General features: G+C 40.3%; 1 protein-coding gene across 1 annotated transcript; it reads left to right on the top strand.

Annotated features, from left to right (window-relative positions):
* Positions 1-6580: 6580 nt before the first annotated feature.
* On the top strand, positions 6581-23885 carry LOC308133986 (polycomb protein SCMH1). Its single transcript, XM_080501561.1, is given in 18 exon segments — positions 6581-6725; positions 7200-7331; positions 9565-9635; positions 9819-9896; positions 10053-10123; positions 10208-10442; positions 11923-12011; positions 12210-12470; position 12472; positions 16466-16710; positions 17504-17695; positions 19318-19444; positions 19699-19899; positions 20784-20954; positions 21255-21377; positions 22360-22491; positions 22704-22831; positions 23059-23885. Coding segments are annotated over 16 exon segments (2199 nt in total). The 5' UTR covers positions 6581-6725; positions 7200-7331; positions 9565-9610; the 3' UTR covers positions 23179-23885.
* Positions 23886-25060: the final 1175 nt, after the last annotated feature.

Genomic DNA, 25060 nt, shown 5'->3' with positions numbered 1-25060 from the left:
ACCACAGGCCAACTTCACCCTTTTTAACAGCACCATATTTCCCCCCCAAAAATGTATCAGATGTAGCATGTGATAGCCAAATGGCAGAAAAAATCTCTGATAAATCTAATTTAAGTCTGGAGGGAAAGGCCGTCTGCTAGAATCATTTAGCAGGGAGTGATGGCAAGATCTGTAAATGTTCAAATTGTCATAATATGTAAAAATAACTCAGATAAGTTGGCATGACTTCATACATTGTCAGCTACACGTATGCACAGTACATTAAAAATGTACACACACACACACACGCACATTCACCCACAGTTAAAAAGGCCAAGTTATTAAAAACAGCTACGGCAGTGAAACCCAACCAATGAATCATGATCCCAAAAGCTGATTTAAATCAATCGAGGGGGTTGACAATGACAGAATACAGTTAAAAACATTTAATCTGACACATGGAAGGACACCCCTTCTCAGCCTTGTTTCTTCATACATGTTACAGCAAATACAACACAAAACTCTGCGAGCTGTAGAAATTGCCGGTAATCTAAGTATTTCAACTCACTTTAGGTAGCTTGTTCTGTGAATTTTCTTTTTTTTTGGGGGGGGGGGGTCAAACAATTGTTTCAGAGGCAGTGGTGCCTTTGAGGTTAGAGAAGCATACTTATGTTCAGAGATTCACAGGTTCAAATCCCATTGCTGGCAGGTAACCCCCCTGAGCAAGGCCATGGATTGACACCCACCAGCATCCTGTTTCAGTCCACTACTCCGTGAATGTGTAGTTAAGGTTAACTATGAATAGGGTGGGAGGGGGAGTCATTTCCTCAAGGAATTTAATAAAGTTTGCTTTATTTTAGCTAAATGTTCATCCATAAATCTTCTTACTGTTATATAATGGAGGGGCTGGTGACATACCTGCATGCACACACACTCATGTACACACCTACAGAAACTTTTACAGTAAGAAACCAATTAATCTGGAACGCATGTTTTTGAGCTTGAGGGACCAGACTGGCAAAATAAACAAACAAACAAAAATCAACCCCAGCACAGACACAGAAAGAGCCTCCAATCCAGGACTCAATTCAAAGAGTTATGTCAATGGAAGTGTAAAAGAGTAAGAATCTCTGCAGGTATATTTCTTATATAATCTTCAGTGTAGTGGTTTATGCCAAATCATGAGTATAGGCTCTGATTAAGGTGTACTGGGTTTTAAAAGCTAATCCAGCGTTTCACTCTTCAACTTGTTTTGTTTTCCAGCTTTGCTCATTCCAGGAGGGGAGCTTTGTCTCTCTGGACTCATGAGCCGACTTCACATTTTTGGCTTTACATGCCCTCACACCTGGGATGAGTCTGGTGTCAACTTCAGGCCTTTTACATTGAGTGGCTCCAACATTGAAAAGCAGTGTGAAGCTACACTCTATCAGTGTGTGTGTATACACTCGGTTTGAGCGAGGGTTTGAGACGTATACCAAAGTAACGAGATCTCTGGTTGAACTCTCACAAGACTGAGTTGAGGGAAGTGAAGAAAAACCAAACAGCGGGTATCCGCCTCATACTCGGCTCTACAGGGTGCATTTGTGTGCGTGCGTGCCTGCTTGTGTGCATGTTTGTGTGAGTGCATGTTGTGGGTGTTTGTGTATCCTTTCTCCAGCAGGACCCCCAGATCAAAACCGCAACCCACTCTCCCTCCCCATGCCTCTCTCTTTCTCTCTCTTTCTCCATCTCTCCACCCCCTCTCTCATTAAAAACTGCAGGCCCTGGCTTCTAATTAAATCCCACTTGAAAAGTCTTAAAGTCAGCCTCAGATTGATTCAATTTGCATTTCTGAACAGAGAACATTGCCTAAAAGGATTAATAAATTGGACGAAAAAATGCCTTCTTTCTGCGCCACGCCGTCAGAGCTTGTAAGACAACATCCAAAGAGAAATATCCCCCCTCAACAAACGTCTATCCAACATATGCTCTTGCTCTCTCTCTCGCACGTCCCTCCCAGGATGCCAGCAGAGATGGGAAGTGTGTACCAGGACTCAGTGTGTGTGTGTGTGTGTGTGTGTGTGTGTGTGTGTGTGTGTGTGTGTGTGTGTGTGTGTGTGTGTGTGTGTGTGTGTACGCATGTCCCCGTCTGTGGAAAAAAAAAAAAAGTGCAGAGTCCTCTGAGGCACAGTTGGGAAGGAACACACGCAATCTGACTCTCGCTGTGTGTACTTGCACATGTATGGGTGTCTATTTATGTTTGTGTGTGCCTGGATAGCTGTGTATGTGTGAGAGGGCCGACTTGGTTGGAGCGCGGCAGAGTGCTGAAAGTGACAAGGAGGCACAGTGGGAAAAGCTCCTCGCTGTACTGTCTGTATGTGGAGAAACAGACCACGGTGGTGGAGCCATGCCATTGGTTAGTGGACACCTACAGCAACATGTTTGGATATCCAAAAAAACACATTGCCAGCTACAAGAGCCAGAATCAATTAGTGTGACAAAATAAAAAGAGCAAATGTAAGACTTTCCAGACTGACCAGAAACATGCATTTAATGCCAATAGAAAAAAAAAACCCTTTGACTAATTTGAGGATTTACATTTGCACTGACACAAAAGGCCTATATCGGGTAATTGCGCATACAGGTTCTTTGTACATTTGTATTATATTTCACTGTGGCACCGCGCTAACAAGATAAGAGGAAATTACCTCTGAAATTTCTTCTGATGACAGCTATCAAAAGCATTTGCATCTGAAAATCAAACGATGCAGTTGTATGAATGATTTGCATGTGTTTTGAGTGTTCAGAATCAGATTTTTGCCTGCCATTTTCAGTGTTTTGCAGCCACAAAATATGATGAAAAATTATAGCCTAAGATTATCTTGTTTATCTTGTCTGTAGTACACATACAATCATATACTGTCTCTTTCTCCGAATAAATTCCACCCTTTTTTCTTATGAGTGCTGCTTTTTTGTATTGATAATAATTGTATTGATTTTATCAGTGAAGAACATTTTGGAGGCTAAGTGATTTTTTTTCTCAGCCAAGGACTCCCGTCACTCATTCTATCATAAGAATTGTATTTCATTTGTCCAGTTAATCAAATCCAAAGTGTGATTTATAGAGGGGGGGGGGGGGGGGGGAATTACCCAATGGGAAACATTGTCACTATTATTCTGTAATGAAACCATCTTGGATAATGGTTGATAGACTTTCATTGACTGATAGTAGCTCAGTGGCTAAAGCCAATCATAAAAGATCATATTAATAATGAAAAATAATGACAAAAAACTACTAGAACCTCATTGGAGACTCTGACAAACAGACAAGAAAATACTATAGAGAAGGCATTAGTTGATAATGCTGGGTTTAACTATAATTACAGCAATATGAGGACATAGATTTGAAACAGATACATTTTAAATGTATCGAATACAGCACAGTGTGAAAGGAAAACCAAATCAATACATGTTGCATTATAGAATAGAAAAAAAAACCCATCATGAACAGAAGAAAATATCAGTCATGGAGCGGTCAAAACTGTGTGAGTTGCTGGAAGGATGACAGGTCACACTGTGGTGTGGTCAGAGGAAAGCTCTCAGACAGTGATGGGAAGAGGAATAAGAGCGGCTGAATCGTATTACTTTGTTTAGAATAAAACAACACTGACCCCTAGTGAAACTAGTCAGGCTCATCCAGAAAGTTATTTGCATAATGCCTGAGTTCATGTAAGTGGGATAACGCTGAAGTGCTTTTATACGGACGAAATGTAACGCACGGTGCAGTATTTGTAAAAGAGTATGTGCAGAAAGCCTGTGCACTTCTAATCTTTCTTTTCCCTCATGCAAACACTTGGAAAAAACCTTGTATCGAGTACAGAGTTTGCGTACAGTGTGTGTGTGTGTGTGTGTGTGTGTGTGTGTGTGTGTGTGTGTGTGTGTGTGTGTGTGTGTGTGTGTGTGTGTGTGTGTGTGTGTGTGTGTGTGTGTGTGTGTGTGTCCATTAGGTGCATGAGTGTGTGTCTGTCTGTCTGTGCCTGTTCTATTATTGGTGCCTGGTGAACTGGGGGCTTCCTTTGATGCGATGGAGGCTGACAAGCGTGAAACAGGTCCAATCAGGCACGTGGGCGCTGCCAATTAACCCTTTTCACAGTGTGAAACCAAACATAATTGCCTAGGGTGCAGGGGGCCACTAGGCCATGGCCTGCCCAGCGTAGGCTGAAATGGGCATTAGCAGTGCTGCCAGGTGACCATTACACACAAGCCAACCGCTGGGTGTTTCTCCAAATCACATAGTTACAGTTGCTACCCAAACCTAATTGGCATGGCATTACCAAATGGACCCTATTTCTAATTTTCACACCCACACAATTTATCTGGAATATTTTCATAGATATTGTGCGGTGGCATGTTTTTTTTTACCCTGCTGCAGGATGACTTTATTAAAGTGATACATCTCTCTCTCTTTTCACTCCGAGTGTGTGAATTATGTAATTAAAAAAAACAAAACCTCTCCATTTGTTCTCCATTTTGATGCTGCATTAATTCAGTTCAAAATGTTATAATAATCTCAAGTGGAACAAATAGTGGTTAATAAGTTAAGGCCTATGTGCTCTGATAATCACATTTTATTCATGTAATGCTCAAGGCAAATACCCCACATTTTTAGTCAAACACCCAAAAACTAGAACGCGGTTTAAATTCAACTGGAGCTACGCTCAGCACCGCTTCAGTTTACTAAAAGATACATCTTATTTGCCTCATTTTAATATTCCATGTATCTATTAATCATCACAGCTTGTAAAAATGTGTGGTTAAAAAAGATATGTCAAACAAAGGAAATGGATATGACAATTCTCACACCCAGTCTTAATGCAATAGAGTGCCTGAAATGCTCCAAGTCAATCACTGTGTACCTAAATAATTGCACGTATCAGGAAATATATATTTAAAGTTTATTATCATCTATTATTATCAGTTAATTCTGGGTCACTGTTTCCACAGATTGTGTGCATGGAACTCAACTCAAAAACTCCATGATGTACAAAAGAATATTTTAGTATGCATGCAATCAATTTAACATACATGTGTGTGTACAAGTTTATTTACTTCACACCAGCAGCAACAAATATACCTGAACACATGATTGTGTGCTTTTTATAGAAAAAATGTAAATGTCAAGATGCAGTGTTGACATTCATTTTGGGTTTTTTTTGTTGTTGTTATTTTTTGGTCCGTAGCGTAGTTATTAGAATAGACTAAAAAACAAAATTTTCTCAAACACATTTTTGGGGGTTCAACACAAAAAACCTTCAGAGGGGATATTTATCTGTTTTACCAAGGTAATAGGGGTCTTCTCTCCCACAGATTTACAGCTTTGTATATACGTAGTGACAACTATCATTGTAATACCATGATGACAGGGTATAAATCTTGCCAGAGACTACTGGTGTGGAGAAAATACAATAAATTCTAATAAATGCTCCCACATTGATATTGATTCATGTAATTAGATAAATCCAAGTCTGTTGATTTTAATGCCCGAGGACAAAAAAGACAAAGCTGCATTGAAGTGTTTAAGAGCTACTTATGAATTTATTTATTTTTAAAGAGGAATCAAAGTCATGCAAAATTTTACAGTCGACATGTATTTGGCAGGTAGGTTGTTTCAAGAGGACGTTTTGGCAGGTCTTTTGTTTATACAACATATGCACCCTTTAAGTCCATTATTTTCTTTCCCAAGTCATTTTAAAATCTAGTAGTGACTAGTAGTACTATTTCCTTCAGCATTAATTATTATATATTGTAAATTGCCTGAAATGTTTTTTAAGTACTTTGTAAAACTGTTCATTCGTGGTTAAGTTTATTTTGATAACAGAATGAGTATTTATGAATAGATAGGCAAGGTACAAGCTTTTACATTTTGGGGGATCCACTTCATCAACGTTCTCAGGGGGTCACACAAAACCATCTTGCTCCTCGCGAACAGGCAGCTGGGACTTTTAGACATTTCAGATAAGATATTAAGCAACTTCAGTTGAGATTGATTTTCTTGTAAATATTATTGGACTCTTTTTAAACACAGATTTCTTTAGTGTGCTGAATGCTGGGAAACAGAAAGTCTTAATAGATTGACTGCTTGCTGTAAACCACTTTATCTTCTCTGCACATAAAAACAAACATGTTCAATCCAGAAATTAGAGAAGTGACATTTTGCTGTTTTGGATCTCACTGCAGCTCTCAGAGCAAGACATTTAACGCCCTCCCGATCTCCTGATCTGTATGTGTGTTGTTAACAATGAATAGGGTTAACAGGGTAAGTATCTTGAATTTTACAAGACCCCAGACCATCGCTCACTTTTTGTAAAAAAACAAACAAACCAAAAAAACAACAAAGTTGTGGTGATCAAACAAAACAAAAAATAGCCAATTAATTATAAATAATCCTGCATGTCAAGTTGCATTTTGAAGATTACCTGTTGTGCTTGCAGTACCACACTTGGCCATAGGGTGTCGTCGCTCTCCCCTATCCCGCCTCTTCTTGTTTGCCCGCCTGACTGTGACTGCCCAAGACGAAATGTTGGCTAAAAACACCCCCCTCCTCACCGCGTGAAAAAAATGGCGGACAAGCGTTAAATCCACCTCAGAAACAAAAACACACGTTACAAAGCAAGGTAAACACCCTCGGGCACACCGAGCAACGTCTCAACCCGGGCTCGGCGCCAGCGTCAGGCCCCGCACTGCCGCTTACAGACCTCGCTGTGCCGGTAACGTTCCCGTTGTGCTAACGCTAATATTTATTATCAGGTCAACGAGTTAGCCAGCCACTTAGCATGCTAGGCTAGCCTCCCGTTCATTGGGCATGTATGTGTGTAGCATGTAGCATGCTGGATGGATGTCTGCTTTGGGACGCTCTTGCCAGCTTTGAACAGAAGGGCTTGTTGTTAATTCAGCGTTACATCGATAGCATAATTAGCGCTGCTGTCACGTAAATAACCGAGAGTTGCACCGAAGAGGGCGGGGAGGAGGAGGAGGAGGAGGACGACGACCATGCTTTGTGTTTTGAATGGAGCTCAACAATTTTCTGCAACGTGAGTCGCGTTATTTGTGCCTGTAAATAGGAAGCATAGCGGCCGCGTTGACATGTTAGATAGACTGACTGTAGCCGGGGTTCGGCTCCACAGCATAGTGAGCGGGGGAACCGGCTGATGCCCTGCCCGCCCTCCTGTCACTCTCCGCAGGCTCGAGAGCGCGGAGCGGGTCGCTTTAATTCGGACGCCATCCCCCTCCGGCGGAGGAAAAAGGCGCACTTCTATTGAAAGGCTGCCCACCCGGAGAAGACAGACGCTCCGAAACGGTTATGAAGTTCTAAGGTAGGCTAAAATATACCGCGTTATTTCAGTGGATGTTCTACTGTAACACTCTGAACTCGAAGCTTATGACTGTTGTAACACATCTCATTATGAAAGAGGCATGTTTTCCTTTTTCCAATTCAAATGTTTGCCCCTTGCCTTACAAGTGCCACATACATGTGACCAGACCTATTTTTCATTTAATTACTCTGTTGCGTTGCACCCCAAACTTCCCACAGTAAGATAAGGTTGATTTGGAGAAACGGCTACTTGAAGCACTTGTTTATATGTTTGACCCGTTGACCTGCATGTTGTTGTGTCTGGCTGAACAAGTGTTTGGATAATAGGGGTCACAAGCCCACACACACACCGCTGTTCTCTTCTGTTGTCTGGTGGCAATAAAAGGTTGTAAACATCCTGCACTGCTGTTAATACCCAGTGGTTAATCCTGATTGTATGTAATAAACACTTAACTTTCAGAAATATGTACAACACTGGTGGGGGCACGAGAAACTAGGACTATTGTGCTACTGCTCAATATTGCTCCAACATTTATTATAAACTAGTATGTTATGTGGTTTTGGTTTGAAAAGCTGTTCCTGGTCTGCGTCAGTCACTTTCTTGTGTTGTGTTTGACATCGCCAATTTAAATCTCAATCTTTCCAATATTTACAAACTCTTCAAAAATAGACAAAAGTACACCTACGTGTATAAACTACTTTTCCTGAAGACGTCTTACAGGCCGGCCGGGAATAGCCAAATGGCTCACATGCACATTGCTTTATATCTGCATCTATTTTCATTGTGTGAATTAACTTTGTGACATGTGTCTGTGTGAAGTACTCTAAAAATACACTTCACATAGTAGCTTACTTCAGGTGCAGCCTGCACATCAAAGAGGTTTAACACCTTTTAATCTTAAAACGAATCTCCAAAGTGTGAAAGGGTAAATTAAAGCCATGTGGAGAGAGTTTTTGCCATGATCCCGGCTCTCTTTGTTGAACTTGCTCAGTCTGTCTTCCGTGACGACCCCCTACCTGCCAGGAGCGGTCGGGGCCAGAAAGCTGCAACAGATAACAAGCACAGGTCTGTGGCTTCTCTCTGAAGCACAGCAGTATGGGTTATATGTGGGAACCTACATTTTGACCGAAACACTTGCGAAGTTTATTGGTTTGATCTGTTCCCCAAGGCTAATATTAGCGCTTCTTTTCTTTTTTTTAACACAAAGAACTTAATGCCCTTCATTTTTTAACTTGCACTGCTTCACATTCATTACTTTATCATGACACAACAGCTACATATTGTAGAAGATTTTCTGGCTGTTATATTGCCGTATGACATTACTATTATTGTATTAAAGTGATTTATTTTCTGAATCATCAATAGATTGTTGTTTGTATAGATCTGTGTGAAAGGTTTGTAGACTTTACACGCATATCACAATATTGATTGAACAATATTCAGGTGTATCCATTTTACTTAGACAGTAATTTGCGTCATTAATTTGAATCCTAAAATGCAATTTTAACTCTGTTGCGCATAATTTTTAAACACTAATGTTAACATTAGGTATTAAAATTGTAGTATTTCAGAATCTAAATTATGCAAAACAGGGCAACAAAGTGTTTATATTTTTTCAACAGATAACTCAAAACCTACTTGTTCACTTGGCTTTCCATTAAAGTGTATGTTTTAGGCTTTAAATTAATTTAAAAAAATGTGTTTTTTATTTATTTTGTATTACTTTTTTTTTTGTTTCTGTACACCTATATGGGATGTTTTTTTATTGTATTTTAACTATTTAATCAGTCAGTAAGTTATGTGGATTATTTCATGTTTCCCACTATTGCAATTGAAATAAGATTTATTAGACAAAACTGAAATATTTTGTACCTTGTTTTTGTTTGTTCTTTATAACTTCAATTTATATATCATGAGAATAATAAACAGGATCGGATTTGTTTCATTCGTTTATTTATTGAAACAAGTGTCATAATAAACATTTTCCTTAATATTCAAATTAATGTTGCTGTCTGTCAGGACTGAAACTTCAAATGGCTAAAGAAGAGTTCAGTATTTACATTTCTGCAAATTAGGCTCCTTCAGTCCAGTGTATCAGGTCCTATTTTAAAGTTAATCTGGTTCTGATTTAATGTTGGTTTTTTTTATAATAAGGGAAGAAGAATGGTTGAAGCTATATCCGGTCCTGTTGTCTTTGATATAAAATAACATGGTTCTTGTTTTCTGTGTGCAGAGAGGAGACCAGCGCTAAATTGTGAGTTGGTCAGTATTTTGGGAGCATGAGGAGACCGGTGCCACAGAAAGGTAACAAATAGATGATACTCGATATTACAGTTATTTCACACGGTTTATTCCAACTAAGCAATTTATACTCCTGCTTAAGTGGGATTCTATATTCTATTGTGATTGTCCTGTGTATAAGCACTGAGTAAGTATCGACTGATGAGAGCATTTGCTGTTGTTGAGAATAGCTGTTTCTGTGTCCAGCTATTGAGTGGAAAGACTCCCGAAGGATCAAGCATGCCCGGAGCGGACGGCCCTCCCGGGTGCCATCACTGTATCAAGGTAAACAATCCACAGCTCTTCATGGAGTAGGAAGTCTGTTGCTGCCAGTTCCAGACAAGCATCATACCTATGATCATGAAGTTTCCAAAAGAAAAAGAAAAAAAAAAATGTTATCAGCCCAGTTTCTCTTTTGATGCTTTTTATTTTCCACGGCAGGGCATTTCAGTTGGGAAAAATACCTGAAAGAGACAGGCGCTACTGCAGCACCTTCCTCGTGTTTCAGACAGGTGAGCAGATTGAGGCGAAACATTTTTCACCTGCCGCCGTTCCTGCCATTCTCCGTGTAACACCCGTCTATCACCACCTTCCAGAGCCTCACGCCTCCCGTGAATGAGTTCAAGGCCGGGATGAAGCTGGAGGCTCAGGATCCACGCAACACCACGTCCACCTGCATCGCCACAGTGGTGGGTCTGACGGGCTCGCGGCTCCGGCTGCGCCTGGACGGGTCTGACAACAAGAACGACTTCTGGCGCCTGGTGGATTCCTCAGAGATCCAGCCCATTGGCAACTGTGAAAAGAATGGAGGCATGCTGCAGCCACCACTTGGTGAGGACTCGTATACGAGTATGATAAACATTGTGATTGCTGACATGATGGAAACAGTTTGTCCAAGGGATGCCGTTTCTCCCTCTGCAGTACTTCAAAAAAAAAAAGAAAGAAAGAAAAAATCCGTCCACTAGATGTCAGTGACGAACTGCAGTCAGTGCCTTTCAAGTTGCTGTCAAGCAGTGAACTGCTTTACAGCAGTTAAAAATAATAAATAATAGACAAAGAGCAATCAACCAAATCCTCATTACAGCCGGCCTCGTTAGAACAGAATGGAGGTAAAAGTAAAGTGCTTATGAAAGAGGAAAAATAATTATATTTTTATTAAGAATGAAAGTTAAGGTGTTGACTATACACAGTTTTGCCGTTTCCCTCTTGTTGCCGACCTTTCCATGAATGCAGCATATATAATTTGGCAGGTCTTGCTCCCTATAGAGAGACTGAAAAGTTTGTTAACAAAGGATTAACATTATTGTTCTGCGGACCAACAAAAGGTGCAGGGGTCTAATGAAGTATTATCAAAGGTGACACTGTGATATTAGAAAGGTTGAGTGAGGACATTGGCTTTAAATATAAAACAGCACATCAGCAGACTTTCTGTCCCCATCAGACTGGAGATGGGCTCCATCAGAAGAAGCTCCCTGTGGGCGACGTAGGTCTGATACAGGAAATTGAAGAATATCAGTTTGGGGATTGGGGTTTTTGGAATGAGCAGATAAATGGACTCCAACAGAAAATGTCATTCATTTGAGTGGTTTAGATTTTTTTTGCCCTCGCAAGATGTAATGGTCTGCTAAAGGTTAGCAGACAGAATTTAAGATTGAATATATCCTCGATGGGGAGCCTCTAATTCAACCTATCACATCCAGCAAAAAGTGAAGTGAGTGATTGTTGAGGTTACACTCAGCAGCGCCCCATAAGCTGTTCAATTGAGCCACAGGTAAAAGAAAAATGAGCTTTTTGGGGCAGATGACACCTCATTAAGTGATTTTATTTCTCTATCAATCCACATACCTGACGAAGTATTAAGATGTTTTGCAGACGCTTGGCTCTTTCTGTGAAAAGATTAAATATATTGGCTATGAAGCGTTTTTAAGAGGTCTGAGTTTAATGTTCATGTAACCTTCAGTAACCATTCATGTCTTGGTTCAATACTCACAGTAAAGAGTTGATTTCAATTCTTTTGCAATTAGGAGGGGGGAAAAGTCACTGTAGATTTCTCAAGTTGCAGATGGCTTCTTTGCATAAAATTCAAATATAACTAAAAACTAAAAGTGATAAAAACTTGTTTGATTATTTATTTGTTGGTAACAAACCTTATATCCATGGCACCATTTAGTAGAGAAATAATCAGACATTCAATGGTATTGCATTTTTGCATTATATAAATTGTGTACCACACATAAATACCCTCATAAATAAAATAAAAAAATCATTGTTATCATTAAGTGGGGGTTTTGACAGTTGTCCTTTTCTGCAGGTTTCCGTCTCAATGCGTCCTCGTGGCCCATGTTCCTTCTGAAAACACTAAATGGAGCCGAGATGGCTCCGTCTCGCATTTTTCACAAGGTACCTGTACAAGGCTCAACATGCTCTAACCAACCGGCGGCTGTCCCGCACGAAGCAGAAAAGGTTGCATTTCGCAGAAATTGTTCGGCGACTGTTTGTTACTTCCTCAGTGGGAATAAATGACAGGTATTTACGCACTCTAACTTTCATACCTGACCCCCCCCCCCCCCACGTTTTCGCCCTCTCCATCATCCCCAGCAGGAGCCTCCCGCTCCAGAGCAGAACTCCTTCCAGGTGGGCATGAAGCTGGAGGCGGTGGACCGGAAAAACCCCCACTTTATCTGCCCAGCCACAGTAGGTGCACTGCGAGGTGTCGAGGTGCTGGTCACCTTTGATGGCTGGCGGGGAGCCTTTGATTACTACTGCCGCTATGACTCGCGTGACATCTTCCCTGTTGGCTGGTGCTCCCTCACTGGAGACAACCTTCAGCCGCCTGGCACCAAAGGTCTGGACCTCAACAAGTAGGCAGAACATTTTGCATGAGCGTGGGGTCGAATGTAACCAAACCCTCAGTTGTAGTAATGCTGACTTGTTTTTGTTTTTTTTGTTTTGCTTTTTTAATTTGTCTTAACATATTTGTCTAAACATGTTTTTTTTTTGGTGTCCACAGCCTTGAAATTTATGTGTGAAAACTGTTATTTTGGAGAATGTACTAACCAGAAACTTAAAAAGTAAATAATGTATAGTACATTCAGAATCTAATGGTTCAAATTTCAAGATATAAACTGTGTGTGTGTGTGTGTGTGTGTGTGCGTGTATGTGTGTACTGTGGCTGCAGAAATGTGTTTTCCCTCATGATTTGATCCTTTAAAAGTTTTGCACACTATTTTAACCTTCAAACATATTCACCAGATTGTTTCATCTGAACAATACTCAAGTTAATACAGTCAAAAAAGGTTCAGCATGACGTGAACGACACCTGTTATTTTCAGTGATATGTTGAGAATGTGGATTTCGAAGAATTCCTTCCATCGTTCTGGCTTTCTTTAACCTGAGGAGAATCAGGTCATTTTAGAATTTTGGGATGCGTCTATGTGGATGTGCAAGACTTTTACTGTGTTTGGATTTTCAATTGTCCAGCGTTTTCTGATAGTGATCTGTTGTTGTTGTTGTCACTAGAAGTATAACTCTTTCTGGCTTCAGGACGGATACATTTTCTAGCACATATTCCTGTAACTTTCTCAAAAGACAGGCGTACATTGCATAACATTACTTAGGCGCACTTGTATATAGTGTATTCTGTATTTCACACAGAATGTATTTATCAAGCTTGTGTACACAAGATGCTTCAACACACCTGGCCAAATTCAAACAAATTCTACAATTATATCGGAGATGATAAATGCTTTATTGATGAAATAACTCAAAGATAAATTACAACAATTAATGATGCAATACTAAAATAAACTACTAAAATCAAAATAAGACTATATTATAAATGAATATATTCAAGGGCAGCTAGTCCATTGACAAATTCACAAACGTAACACCGGGTTTTATTCCAATATTTAAGGATATTTAACCGGTGATTAGTATGATAAATACTTGTGCTATTAGATCCGAGTAAAGCTGAGAAAAGTCCATTATTTCATATTTAATTTGACCTCTTTTATTTCCTGAAATTTGGAACTGTGTTTGCACAATGGGCCTTTAGATGGTCTAGTATATTCACAAAGTCATCTGACAATTGCCAAATTACCAGCTGACCATGACTGATGGGTTTTCATCTTCAGTCAACAAGCTGCAGTCAGTTTGTTTCCATCCCGAAACTTTGCCTTTATAGCAGTTCCAGCACTTCTTTCTGCATCAGAAGTGAAAACTAGCATCAAGACTGCAATTTATTATGTAATAAACATAAAAAGAAGAAAAGGATGTTAAGGTTATCGCATGCAAGGTCAGTCCTCATCTGTAGACTCAGTTTGTGCAGGAGTGGAAGGAAGGAGGGAAAAAGGGGGAGGCAGGGCATATCTTTGCAACTGCTCGTGTTTTATGAAGGCCTGGCAGTTGCCCAGTTGGCATGGTGGGACTATGACGTGGTCGAAACAAGCCCGGGTGCCCCTCCACAGGCCTCTCATTGGTACTCTGATGGCCACGGTCTGATCGGACACCTCGGGAGGAGTTAAGTTCAGGGAGAGAATCGCAGAAGAGAGAAAAGACAGACGCTGTAAAAAAAAAAAAAAAAAGCTGGATTGTTTACATTGTTAGCAAATGGTGGGAGGGGAGGAAAAAAGAAAAGTCGAGGAAAGGAGGAGCAACGCTGAGGAAGAGGGGGAGACGAGGACAGGGCAAGAGGAGAGGGTGAATCTGAGGACAGCTGTGCAGGCTACCACACACTTCACTTTGCTGTGAGTGAGCGGGGTAAGTCAAATGAATGATAATTACAGAAATGCCGGGAGAGTGAGAAGATATGTGGCTGTAATGTGAAACTGCCAGTAGTGGATTTGTGAACACTGAACTCGGTACACTCAAGGGAGAAGGGGGGGGGCGGATATTGGTCTGGTTGTTCTGCATTTGTTTGCTTGTATTTACATTTACAAGCGCTGCAATTGATTCGTAACCTCAAGCTCCTCCAACCTTTAAACATGTAATGCTGGATTCACCCAATCTGTTGAGGATCAATCAGGCGTTTTTCCTTTGGCTTTATGGCGATTCCCTTTAGGAGTAGTTATAGCCCGTAGCCTGAGCTTTACATTGATTGGCGCGCCCGCGTTGAAGTGTGTTTAATAAATACAGCCCCGCGGGCCAGGACCCGTGTTAATGAATGTGACCATAACTGTTGTAAATCTGTCCTGAGTTGATCCAGGATGAATTGCAGTGCGCGGCAGTTTGTGCAGCTTGTTTGTAAAGGTGTACAGGTACATTGGAGCCAGATGTCTTGACTTTAATGTTGTTGCTGTTTTTTTTATTTTGGTATTTTTGCTGGGGCTGTTTTTGCATGCACACATTCTTCAGGTTTTTACCAGCTGCGGTTGCTTATGTGAAGGACGTGGTTTTCTCGGTTGTTTTTACTGATTTAATATAGACTCTTTCTCAATGTTTTTGCCATGTGCCTGATCTGCAGTAGTTTATGTGATTTCTCATAGCTTTACAGCTAAAGATAAAAGGTGTCTGCATTCATGCTGGGGAGTTTAAAAGCAATATTAGATCTTTTTTTGCACCCTGCTTGCTTCTTTATTTAATATTAATCCTTTGGCTTTCGGATATTCACAAATGGCTCCTTTTAATAAAGCCAGAAAAGACGCCAACCTAAATAACAAGAAAATGTTATAGTTCTTTCTTTTAAAGCTCGTCTTCATCTCTTAACTTCTTCTTCAATATCTTAAATGTACGAGTAGTGACTTCTTGTTTGATCACATAATTCAGCTTGTATTTGTTTTCCCCCTCTGATGGTTTGAAGTTTTGACATATTGCCACTCGTAATATTTCAAATAAAAGCTTTTAGCTTGGTGGGTTATCCAAGGCGATGCACATTTTACAGGTATCATGTGGCTTTTTATATATATATATAATTTTTTTTTTCCTTACTCAACTACCACCAATATCCATCCATCTTTATCCAGTTCAGCAGACTATGGGGTGAAATAGCAGGACATACAAAAAGACATGCTTAATATACCGCCTACAGCCAATTTAGGCTGAACAACTTTTGGACTGTTGGAGAAGGAGAAACATGTAAATTCCACATACCTCTATGTGCTAACCACGACACCACAGCGTACGGCCCAGACCGCAAGCATACAGCATAAATTTGAGAGAGTCACAATACTCGGAATATCTCAGGACTCTGAATTCTATGACAAATGACGCGACTGAACCTTTACAGTAACTAAAAGATTCGCGTTCACAAAATGCACAGTCTTACAAAGGGAACTGAAGCACAGACATCCAGAGGTAACCTTGTGCCCTTTCTCTCTCTTTCCTTCAACCCATTCACTCTGGCTGTGAAGCACACTCGAGCTTGAGTAACAGAAGAAGGAAGTTCATGAGAGGAAAACTGTTTCAGTGCGGAGAACGCTTGACCTTCTCTGTTGTTGTGCTGCCGAGAGGGTTTCAGATGTTCTGCACTGTCTGTATTTTGTTATGCAGTGAAGATTTTCTAAATATTATTGAGCTGTAAGATGCGCTTATCATCGAGTGGTGTGTATGTTTTTTAAGTGTCTTATGTGATTCAACTTGCGACTTAATTGGCTGCAACTGAAGTCATTTGAGGGCATCACACCCAACAGCACAAGCACTTCTTCGGTGTGTGTGGCGTCAACACATGACGCATTCAGCTGTGTGGGAGTGTCAGATGCATGTTTACAGTTATGTGCATATACATGGCAGGTGTGTGAGGAATAGAATTTGAAGATGCATCCAGAAAATGTGTTTTTGAATGTGCATATTAAAGGAAAGCGCCTCTGATGGGCTTTTTACTCAACCATTTTCTCTTCTTTTCTTTTCCACATTCACAGTAGTGTTGTCTAAAAGCCAAGGGGCACCAGCGGACGGAAGTGTGGAGAACTCAGCCATGCATCCCACCCCCGCGGTGGGCAGGCCTCCAGGTCAGAGAGGACGCAAGCCAGGCCGCAGGAAAACCAAAGTGACAGGGCCCTGGAGTCAGAAGGGCTCAGCCTTGGGACCGCAAAGCATCCAGCCAGGAAAAGTCCTGGAGTCCGTCAAGATACCCAAGAAAAGAGGACCCAAGCCAGGCAGCAAGGTGGGACTGAACGGTCTTGGACCAGACTTCACTCACTTATTTAGATTCAGTGGTGTTAAGTCGTCCATATAGTCTCCATCATGTTGAGCTCGAATCAAGGTTTGGTGCTTCTATAGATGCAGTTTTTTTTTTAATGCTGTTCACACCTTCATGTGTTCCCCCTTTTTTTTCAGTGCAAAAAAAGTACAAGTACATAAAAGTGGAATTTAATACTTTTTTTTTTTAAAGACCTGAAAGAGTTAAACTATATATACAAAAAAATGATTGGAGTTTGTCTTTTTTCACTGTACAAAGATGTAGAAAGATCTGAACTGCAAGTGTTTTCAGGTTAATGTTGGCAAAACCATGTTAAGACATGGACTTTCTGCAGCTTTTGTGATATTTATAATATAATAATGCTACTTTGTGAATAATAAGAGAACTCGTTTTTTATGGGTTTTTTTTTTTTTTTTTTTTTTTTATGATTGCTCCTTTTTCAGAACCCTTTTTGGGCACCCAGTAAACCCACCACAGCAGACTTTCTTTGTAATTGTTATGCTTTGCCCTGTTATCCACTGTATGTTTGACACTCCTGGCCTCATCTAACTCTGATATCTCTCTAACGGAAGACACAAACCAATAAATGATGGTGAACATCAGTGACACGCTGGAAGTATTTTTAGTTTGCTCTGATGAGCAGCAGTGTTCAATCCATCGTTGGTTGTTTTTTTTTTGTTTTTTTTCTGTTGGTGCAGTGTAACTGATGACGAGGCACTTCAAATCCAGTGTGTGATTTTCGCTCTTTGCTTCACAGCTGGGGTGGGCCAAGACAGCTGGCTGGCTTGAGGATGAAGTGGCTGGCCCAGGACGGCCTCCGACAGGCCCAGGGCGGACCAGGGGCAGACTGCCTGCCAACTGGGCTCAGAGGATTGGTGCACAGCAGCCCCCGACTCAGGCAGAACCCGTCAAGATCCCAAAGAAAAGAGGGCCCAAACCTGGCAGCAAGGTATCCACCCAGTACATCATGACGACAAGAAAAGCTGTGAAACTGACAGTTCTGCTTGTCACTGCATAAATGAGTCATAAGTTGTGACCCGATTTGCAATCTAGGTCAATGTACAGCAGCCATATGGTGTACTTGACGCCCTGGTTGAAAACTCATTCAGTGTTGTTAGTCCTGCGAGAAAGAATCAGTGAAGACTGGATTTAGTAACAACTTGAACTTCAGGTAGCTGCTGATCAGACAAACAAGATTCAGGAGAAACATTCTCCTCCCAAGAATTGCTTCATCTCAACCATGTTTGTTCGATATCTGACGTGATGTTTCTATTACTGTGCTCTGATTGGACCATCCCCCAATAGTAGGTTTTGCTTTCACAAAGTAATTTTCTTGGTGATTTATTTGCACGTTTTGCATCAATTTCCTGTTTCATTCATCAGGTGTGCAACTCTGACGTGATCTTGTAGGAAATCGTATGAAAACGTTCAAATTCATTTTGTCCGAAATGGTTTTCACACATTCTTGATGTTCCTCCTTTCTTCATTGATGAGATGAAGGCTGGAAGCTGTTCTTCTCAGCTTCTACTTCTTTTTTTTTTTTTTTTTTTTTTTTTTACCTTATTCAGGAATACAGGGTTAAAGCTTATGCTCATCAACAGTTTTTGTCACTGTGGACTGAATATTTTGTAACACGTTCCAATCCTGAGATTCTTGATCAAGTGTCTTCTGAGATCTCCTTTGTAAATTCACACCACAGAATGCTTGTGAATGGTTGTGTGTGTGTTTTGAAAACATTCGAAGTAGCTCCACACCTGGTTCCAATCTGATTTAATTTCTAACTCTGGACTCCAGCTGATTCTTTGCGGAGCATTAGCCTAAAGGTTAACTTTTTATTCCATCAACATTTGTTTTTCGGAATGTTAAATGGCTTTTCTAATAAAAGTCCTTCTAATATTAGTTTGTTGTGGTTTTACGTTAAGCATATTCTGCTTGTCATTCATCTACTAATCCCTCCATACAGAGTCCAATACAATTTATTCTTATTGTTCATCTAAACTCCCTCTAAACTTGATTATGAACTTGATACATTTTTTTCTTGTCAGAAAATGTCCTGTTGTCATTCTGATCTGGAACGTCTCATTCTTATCTCTGCCTTTTAAAAAAAAAAAGTAAATGAATCATGTCCATTGAGCATTGGGTGAAGATTTCTAGATAACCATCCTGTGTTGACATTTACGAGACAGATTGTGATTATTTCCGTTTGAAAGGCACAAACACTGATTGTCCTCAACAAATGTTGGCAGCGTCTGGTTCGTATGCTGGCAGAGCAGGGAGCTTCACTCGTCAACTCCCAATCATGTCCTGAGAGGAGATGAATGGAAACCCTTGGCAGAGTCATGCATTATCCTTTTCATCCGTTTGGTTTTTCCCTCATCAAACATCATGTTTCATTTACAGGGTTGTACTTTTTTGGGGTTTTACTTTTTTTTTTTTCCCCAACATGAAAGAAATTATTACATATTAGTCATATCTGATGGTTTATTGTAAACTCTGATTGAATGCACTGATGAGAGATGACCTTTAACGAGGCAAATGGTTTAAATTATGAATGTGTGTGTTTGTGTGCAGAGAAAACCCCGAGTGGTACCTAATCCCGTCCCCACGTCTCCCACCAGCAGCACTCCAGAGCCCGACACCAGCACTGTACCACTGGACAACGCCACCATCCCCAACTCTGCACTACAGGCTCCCACAGGTACACAGAGTCCACGCCTGCCTGCAATGATGCACCGTTTCCTTGAAATGTTGTGAAAATGTTGTACTGAGACTCTAAATGTCAGTACACTGACGAGGTCCCCGATTCTGTGTCGTCTCTACACTTGATATAACTGCAATGATGCAATATCTGCGGGCTTCTTACAAAGTTTATTTTGTAAATAAGCAAAATTCAGAGTTATTGTTTTAAGTTGATTTCTAACCTTTTTTTTTTTTTTTCCCCCTGTCTAATAGTTTGTGTATACCTAAATAAGTACGGAAAGGTTGGACCCCATTTGGACCAGCGGCGCGTCCAGAAGCTCCCAGATCACTTCGGACCCGGTCGAGCCTCCTCGGTACTTCAGCAGTGTGTCCAGGCGTGCGTAGACTCGGCACACAACCAGAGCACCGTCTTCTCCTGCCTCAAGTCTGGACAAGGAGGCGAAGTCATTTCAGGTGGGAAGTCAAACAGATTTAGAAACCAAATGTATGCTTTCAAGTTATTTCTTTGTTTTGTTTTTTTCTAACCCGGTTTCCTACGATGAGAACACAAATGATGCTCATACAATAACTGATAAAGGAAACGATTATCTCTCAGTCGACCTGACTGAAGTAGTATACAGACTCGTGTGCTGTAATTCTCCTAATGAAGTAAGTTAATTAACTAATCCTAACCACCCAAGGTGAGTCAGGTGTTGGTGGCAGTGTGTTTGATAATTGAGTCAGTTGACCCATCTTACAGCGAGAGCAGCAGGTCAGCTTGTGATTGGCAGTGGACACGGTACACGTTGACCAGTCACGTCATTATATCGTACCTGCAACCCGTCAATAGAAACACAACCACGACCAAGTGGCTTCTTGGTAGGTTGTGTTGTGAATTCAGCAACCTTTGAAAAAGCTTTGCTTTTCTTATCAAAAGTATGTATGTGATGTGATTTTTGGTGAATTCTGGATGTCGAAAGGGAGGCTGGAAAGTAAAAAGGCAAATCGTGTGGCACAAAATATGTTTTTCCTATTTGGATTTATGGGTTTTGAGCACATTTTGTGAAACAAATTTCATCGATTTGTTGTCGTCACTGCTATAATGTCACATATATTGTATTGATAGATTCTCACAAATATACAGCTATAAGCAGAGCATGATATGCAGAGTTGATTCAATAATGAATATATTTAAAGTCTTCAGAGGGGTGAGGCATTAGTAGAATAATAATGCTGACAAGCCTGTAAAACGTAGTTGATTCTAAGCGTTTGGTCTGTTCCGTCCACATTTGAACACTTGATTGAAGAGTAATTAATGTACCAACTATTCTTTCCTTTTGTTTTTTTGTCTTTGGCAGCATTTTTTGACCAGCAGCAGCACACCCTGACTCTGCCTACTGTCAGCAGTGTCACATACGTTCTCCGCTTCCTGGAAAAACTCTGTCACAACCTTCACTGCGACGCACTGTTTGGCAGCCAGCCGGTAGCAAGAGGAGGCCAACACTTTGACAGTCACACGTACGCTACAGGTCTGAGCCGCTCCCATTGTGAATCCCTACGTACATCCACTGACTGACAATATTGAGCTTCACTGATCGAATATGAATTAATTTCGGAAACTACTTTTTAGCTACCGTTCTAAAATTCTGTGATCGCTACATTTTTGTCCACTTGAAATTGAACATTTATAACAATGCTGTTTTAATTAGCACGAATCCTGAAAATCTGCTAAATACTTAACTGACAGTCTTTTTTTATTGCATTTTAATGATCAGTCTTGAGCTTAATAAGCTGTGGGTGGTTGTTTTTTGTCTGTGTGCTGGATTCAGAAAGGAGAAAGTTTGGTGACAGCCTGACCACTGGTCCGGGCCGAGGCACCAAGCGCATCCTGCAGGACTTCATCAGTCCCTCGTCACAAAAATTGGCAAAAATCTCTCGGCATGCTACTGACAGTAGGTTCATTTCTCATCTATTTTATTCTGTTATGTTTCACGTGTGTCCTTATTGATATCTACATATAAGTATATGTTACACATCCACAAGGACAATATTACATGGTTTAAAATTATTTAGCTTTTTAATTGCATTTTTCCACACTTGCTCATGTTTTTCCTCAGTGCTGAATCGTGTATGCATATATGTCAAATTAATCATCAAAAAGAATATATTTTTACATTTGCTCTTGAGTTTGATTGTTTTCTGTTTCATGAGATTTGTGTATTGTTGAAATGTTTAGTTTACAGTATTTTGGACTAGTTTAGCCATTAATGGCACAAAAATGCCTATAAATCACAAGTAAAGATAAACACAATGAGCTTGGCTTAAAACTACAAAAACAATAGTGATACTACTTGTCTTTATCGAGCAAAGGTGTTTAGTATTATTTAACTTCTATTGTTTATATGTGTGAGTTCTGCCCATAACTTGTAGTTTTTTTAATTTGTGAAACACCTTCGGATACTTGTTTTCTTATTCATTATTCATAGAAAATGTTTAAATCAAAAGGTCTCACTCTTCATGTCTGTTAGCAATGATTTATTTGTAGCACCTTCAATACTGTTACACATTTAATGTTCATTGTTAAAAGTTTAATCTTTGACTTATTAATTGAAGCTTTATATAATCCTGAAAATGATGCAGTAAAACACCAGAGTGTGTAATGAAGCTCAACTACAGAAGGTTAATCATTTAATCATTGTTTGATTCGCTAAGATATGATTTTCCTTCAATGGAATATTTGTAGAGATTAAAAAGGTCATTATTGCACTTTAAAGGTTTTTCTACAAAAAAAAGAAAGAAATCACAGCACTGAACAATATTGATACAATAAGTTAATCGCTAATACGTTAAATGTTGTTTTTCTATTCGTCTTCTCATTAAATGGTTTGTTTTACATCAGTGTGTGTTTGATCTTGCTTTGCATTGTGTCTCCAGGCGAGTCTTACATCGACAGCACTGCTGTTGGTCCAGAGCACTTAAAGAAGAGTCCGCTCTCCCCCAACGCTGCAGGACTGAAGCCCGTCCTCAGGTCTCCCTCCAAACTACTTCACAGTAACAGCTCCTCAGGTAACATGAGTGGGATTCTCCCGTAACGCCTGCTGCGTTTAGGGGTGAGGGACGAAGAGCACAAACTGCCTCTCAGTCCTCACTAGCTTCTTTGGTATCGCGCGCTAATACAGATGATGGTGATTATTTACAGTGATAACAAGCGAGACATTATTGAATAACTATTGAAGTGGATCTGAGTTTCTCCCTTGTTTTCCTTTTTGTTTTACCAGGTAGTTTCCGGAAGAGTCCCAAAACCAGCGGCCAGGATCCCAACATGTGGACGGTGGAGGAAGTCATGCAGTACATCAGAGATATCGACCCGGTGCTGGCTCCACATGCTGACCTTTTCCGAAAACATGTATGTGTTCATTCATCTATCCGTCTGTCTTCTATAGCACTTTCTCCAATTCAGTGTGGGGGGGGGAAACAGTCAAAAGGGCTAAACACTGCCCCTCCATGTCGCCCTGTGTTCACTCAATGTTAAAAAGCTTCAAGTTTTCATCTCTCCCTGAAATTGTCACGGTGTGTAAACTCGTGTCAACCTGGTGATCAGCTCTGTGTTCTCCCTCCGTCGCTCTGCTGCAGGAGATTGATGGCAAGGCCCTGCTGTTGCTGCGCAGCGACATGATGATGAAGTACATGGGCCTGAAGCTCGGCCCCGCCCTCAAACTCACCTTCCACATCGATAAGCTCAAGCGGGCTTGAGGAGGTCAGCCCGCTCGCCGCAGCCTTCCAAAGGACTTAATTCCAGCCCCGCCTCCCTCCTCTTGGATCATGCACTTCAGAATGAACATATACTGATGAGTAACATGTAGCAGCTTCCATCAGGCCGACTCCCCCTCTCCCCCCCCCCTTCCATCTCCACCTCATCTAATGAGGAATGTTTATGTTGTGTAGCACAATCCAGCCTCAAGGCAGCATGGGATACGTAGGCTCACCCGCTTGTCCGTCATCCGTTTTGCATTTCAGTATAACTTGAAGAATCAAACGTGGCCATTCAAACTGTAAAAGGCTCTTTGGCCTGCTTTTCTTATGTTACATTTGATCTGTACTTTGCATATTTTGTACGTCATAAATATATGAACTTGTATTTTTGCCGTTTCAACGTTTGTGTTGGGATATGCTAAAAGAATGAAAAACACTACATTCATCCCAATAGTTGGGAAATCCTATTACTAGTCTCTGTTTGAGGCATGTTTTTACGACTAAAATATTAATAATGGCAAGAAAACCATGTTTAATATCACAAAAGAACCTTTATTCTGAAAATACTGCCATGAGGAAATCAAGTTTTTTCTCTTATTCTGGATGTTGTTTACAATGCTCTGTCTTGTCTTTGTTATTTGTACTTTTTTAATTTTTATACTATATTATTAGAGTTCCTAAATGGAGAGCCCTATCATACTTAACAATGTTCAATAAATATATAATTCACCTGTTTTGTTTTTCAGTGGGTTTTTTTAATAGCACTGTCAACACAGAAAACAATTACATCTTGTTTACCCTCTTCTGTTGTTGGTTGTTACATAAATTGAATGACGTTTCTCTTTTTAATTTGACCTTTTCTCTGAAGGCTTATTAAATGCTAGATGTTAATTGAGACTTGATGAGTCGGGCACATTGAGGCAGATAAGTAATGTAATTTATCGGGGTGAACTTGGAAAGTCTCGAACTGCACAACATGTATTTGAATTTACATTTTAATCTAATCTTTCCTCACTCAAAGTCGGTTTACAAAGAGGTCTTCCATTGACACAGTTTCCCCAACAGAGGGCAGCACATACCTGTTTGCAGTTTTTTTAGGGGGGTGTTATTTCACCCACATCCTCGTGTGTTGTTTTGTTTTGTTTTTTCCTCCTTGGGACTCATTGCCATTCACTACCATAGGTGTCCATATCTCCATCTGGTAGACTCAGCAGGATCATCTCAGGGATATTTTTACACTGAGTAACGGGTATTCGATATGGTTGCCTTCATTGTGAGTATCTCCTTCAGTACACTGAGCAGTAGTTCATTAAATTAATATCACATCTCCTGGTAAACACGTTAATTACAGACTGACAGTCTAGATAGTGAACGAGACAGTGAAACTAAATATGCATGCCCCATGAAACTAGAAGCATATGATCAAGCAAAGATTTTATCTTTGAAACCATCTAAAGACAGAATTAGCACATTTAGTGTGAGGAGGTACTCCGCATGAAGTCATTTCTTGAATCAAAAATACTAAAACATGTAATATTGTTTCATGGATAAAGTGAACACAGTTGGCTTCATTGGCCTCCGTCTTCAATGCAAAATTTCACCAATTGCAACAACTTTGTGGGTATTTCTTTTTGTGCTGCCAATTCCAAATGTTTGCATTACGGTAACATTTTACTGGGGTTTCTGTTTGAATCTTCTTTACTGGGGGATTTAATTTCAATCTTTAAGGATTTCAGATCTGCATCTCAATGTCATTGTAACCTATATTATAATAAGACGTGTCTTGTTCACCGTTTATTCTTCGACCTTGTGGTCATCGTCTTGTTAAAATCTGTACTTGGAGTGAAATCCTCAGCTCATCATCAAATTATTTTTGCTGCAA

The sequence above is a fragment of the Blennius ocellaris genome (genome assembly GCF_963422515.1).
Source record: "Blennius ocellaris genome assembly, chromosome: 8".
Classification (NCBI taxonomy): Eukaryota; Metazoa; Chordata; class Actinopteri; order Blenniiformes; family Blenniidae; genus Blennius; species Blennius ocellaris.
The sequence above is the reverse complement of the archived record's forward strand: the minus strand, read 5'-3'. Positions and strand labels throughout refer to the sequence as shown.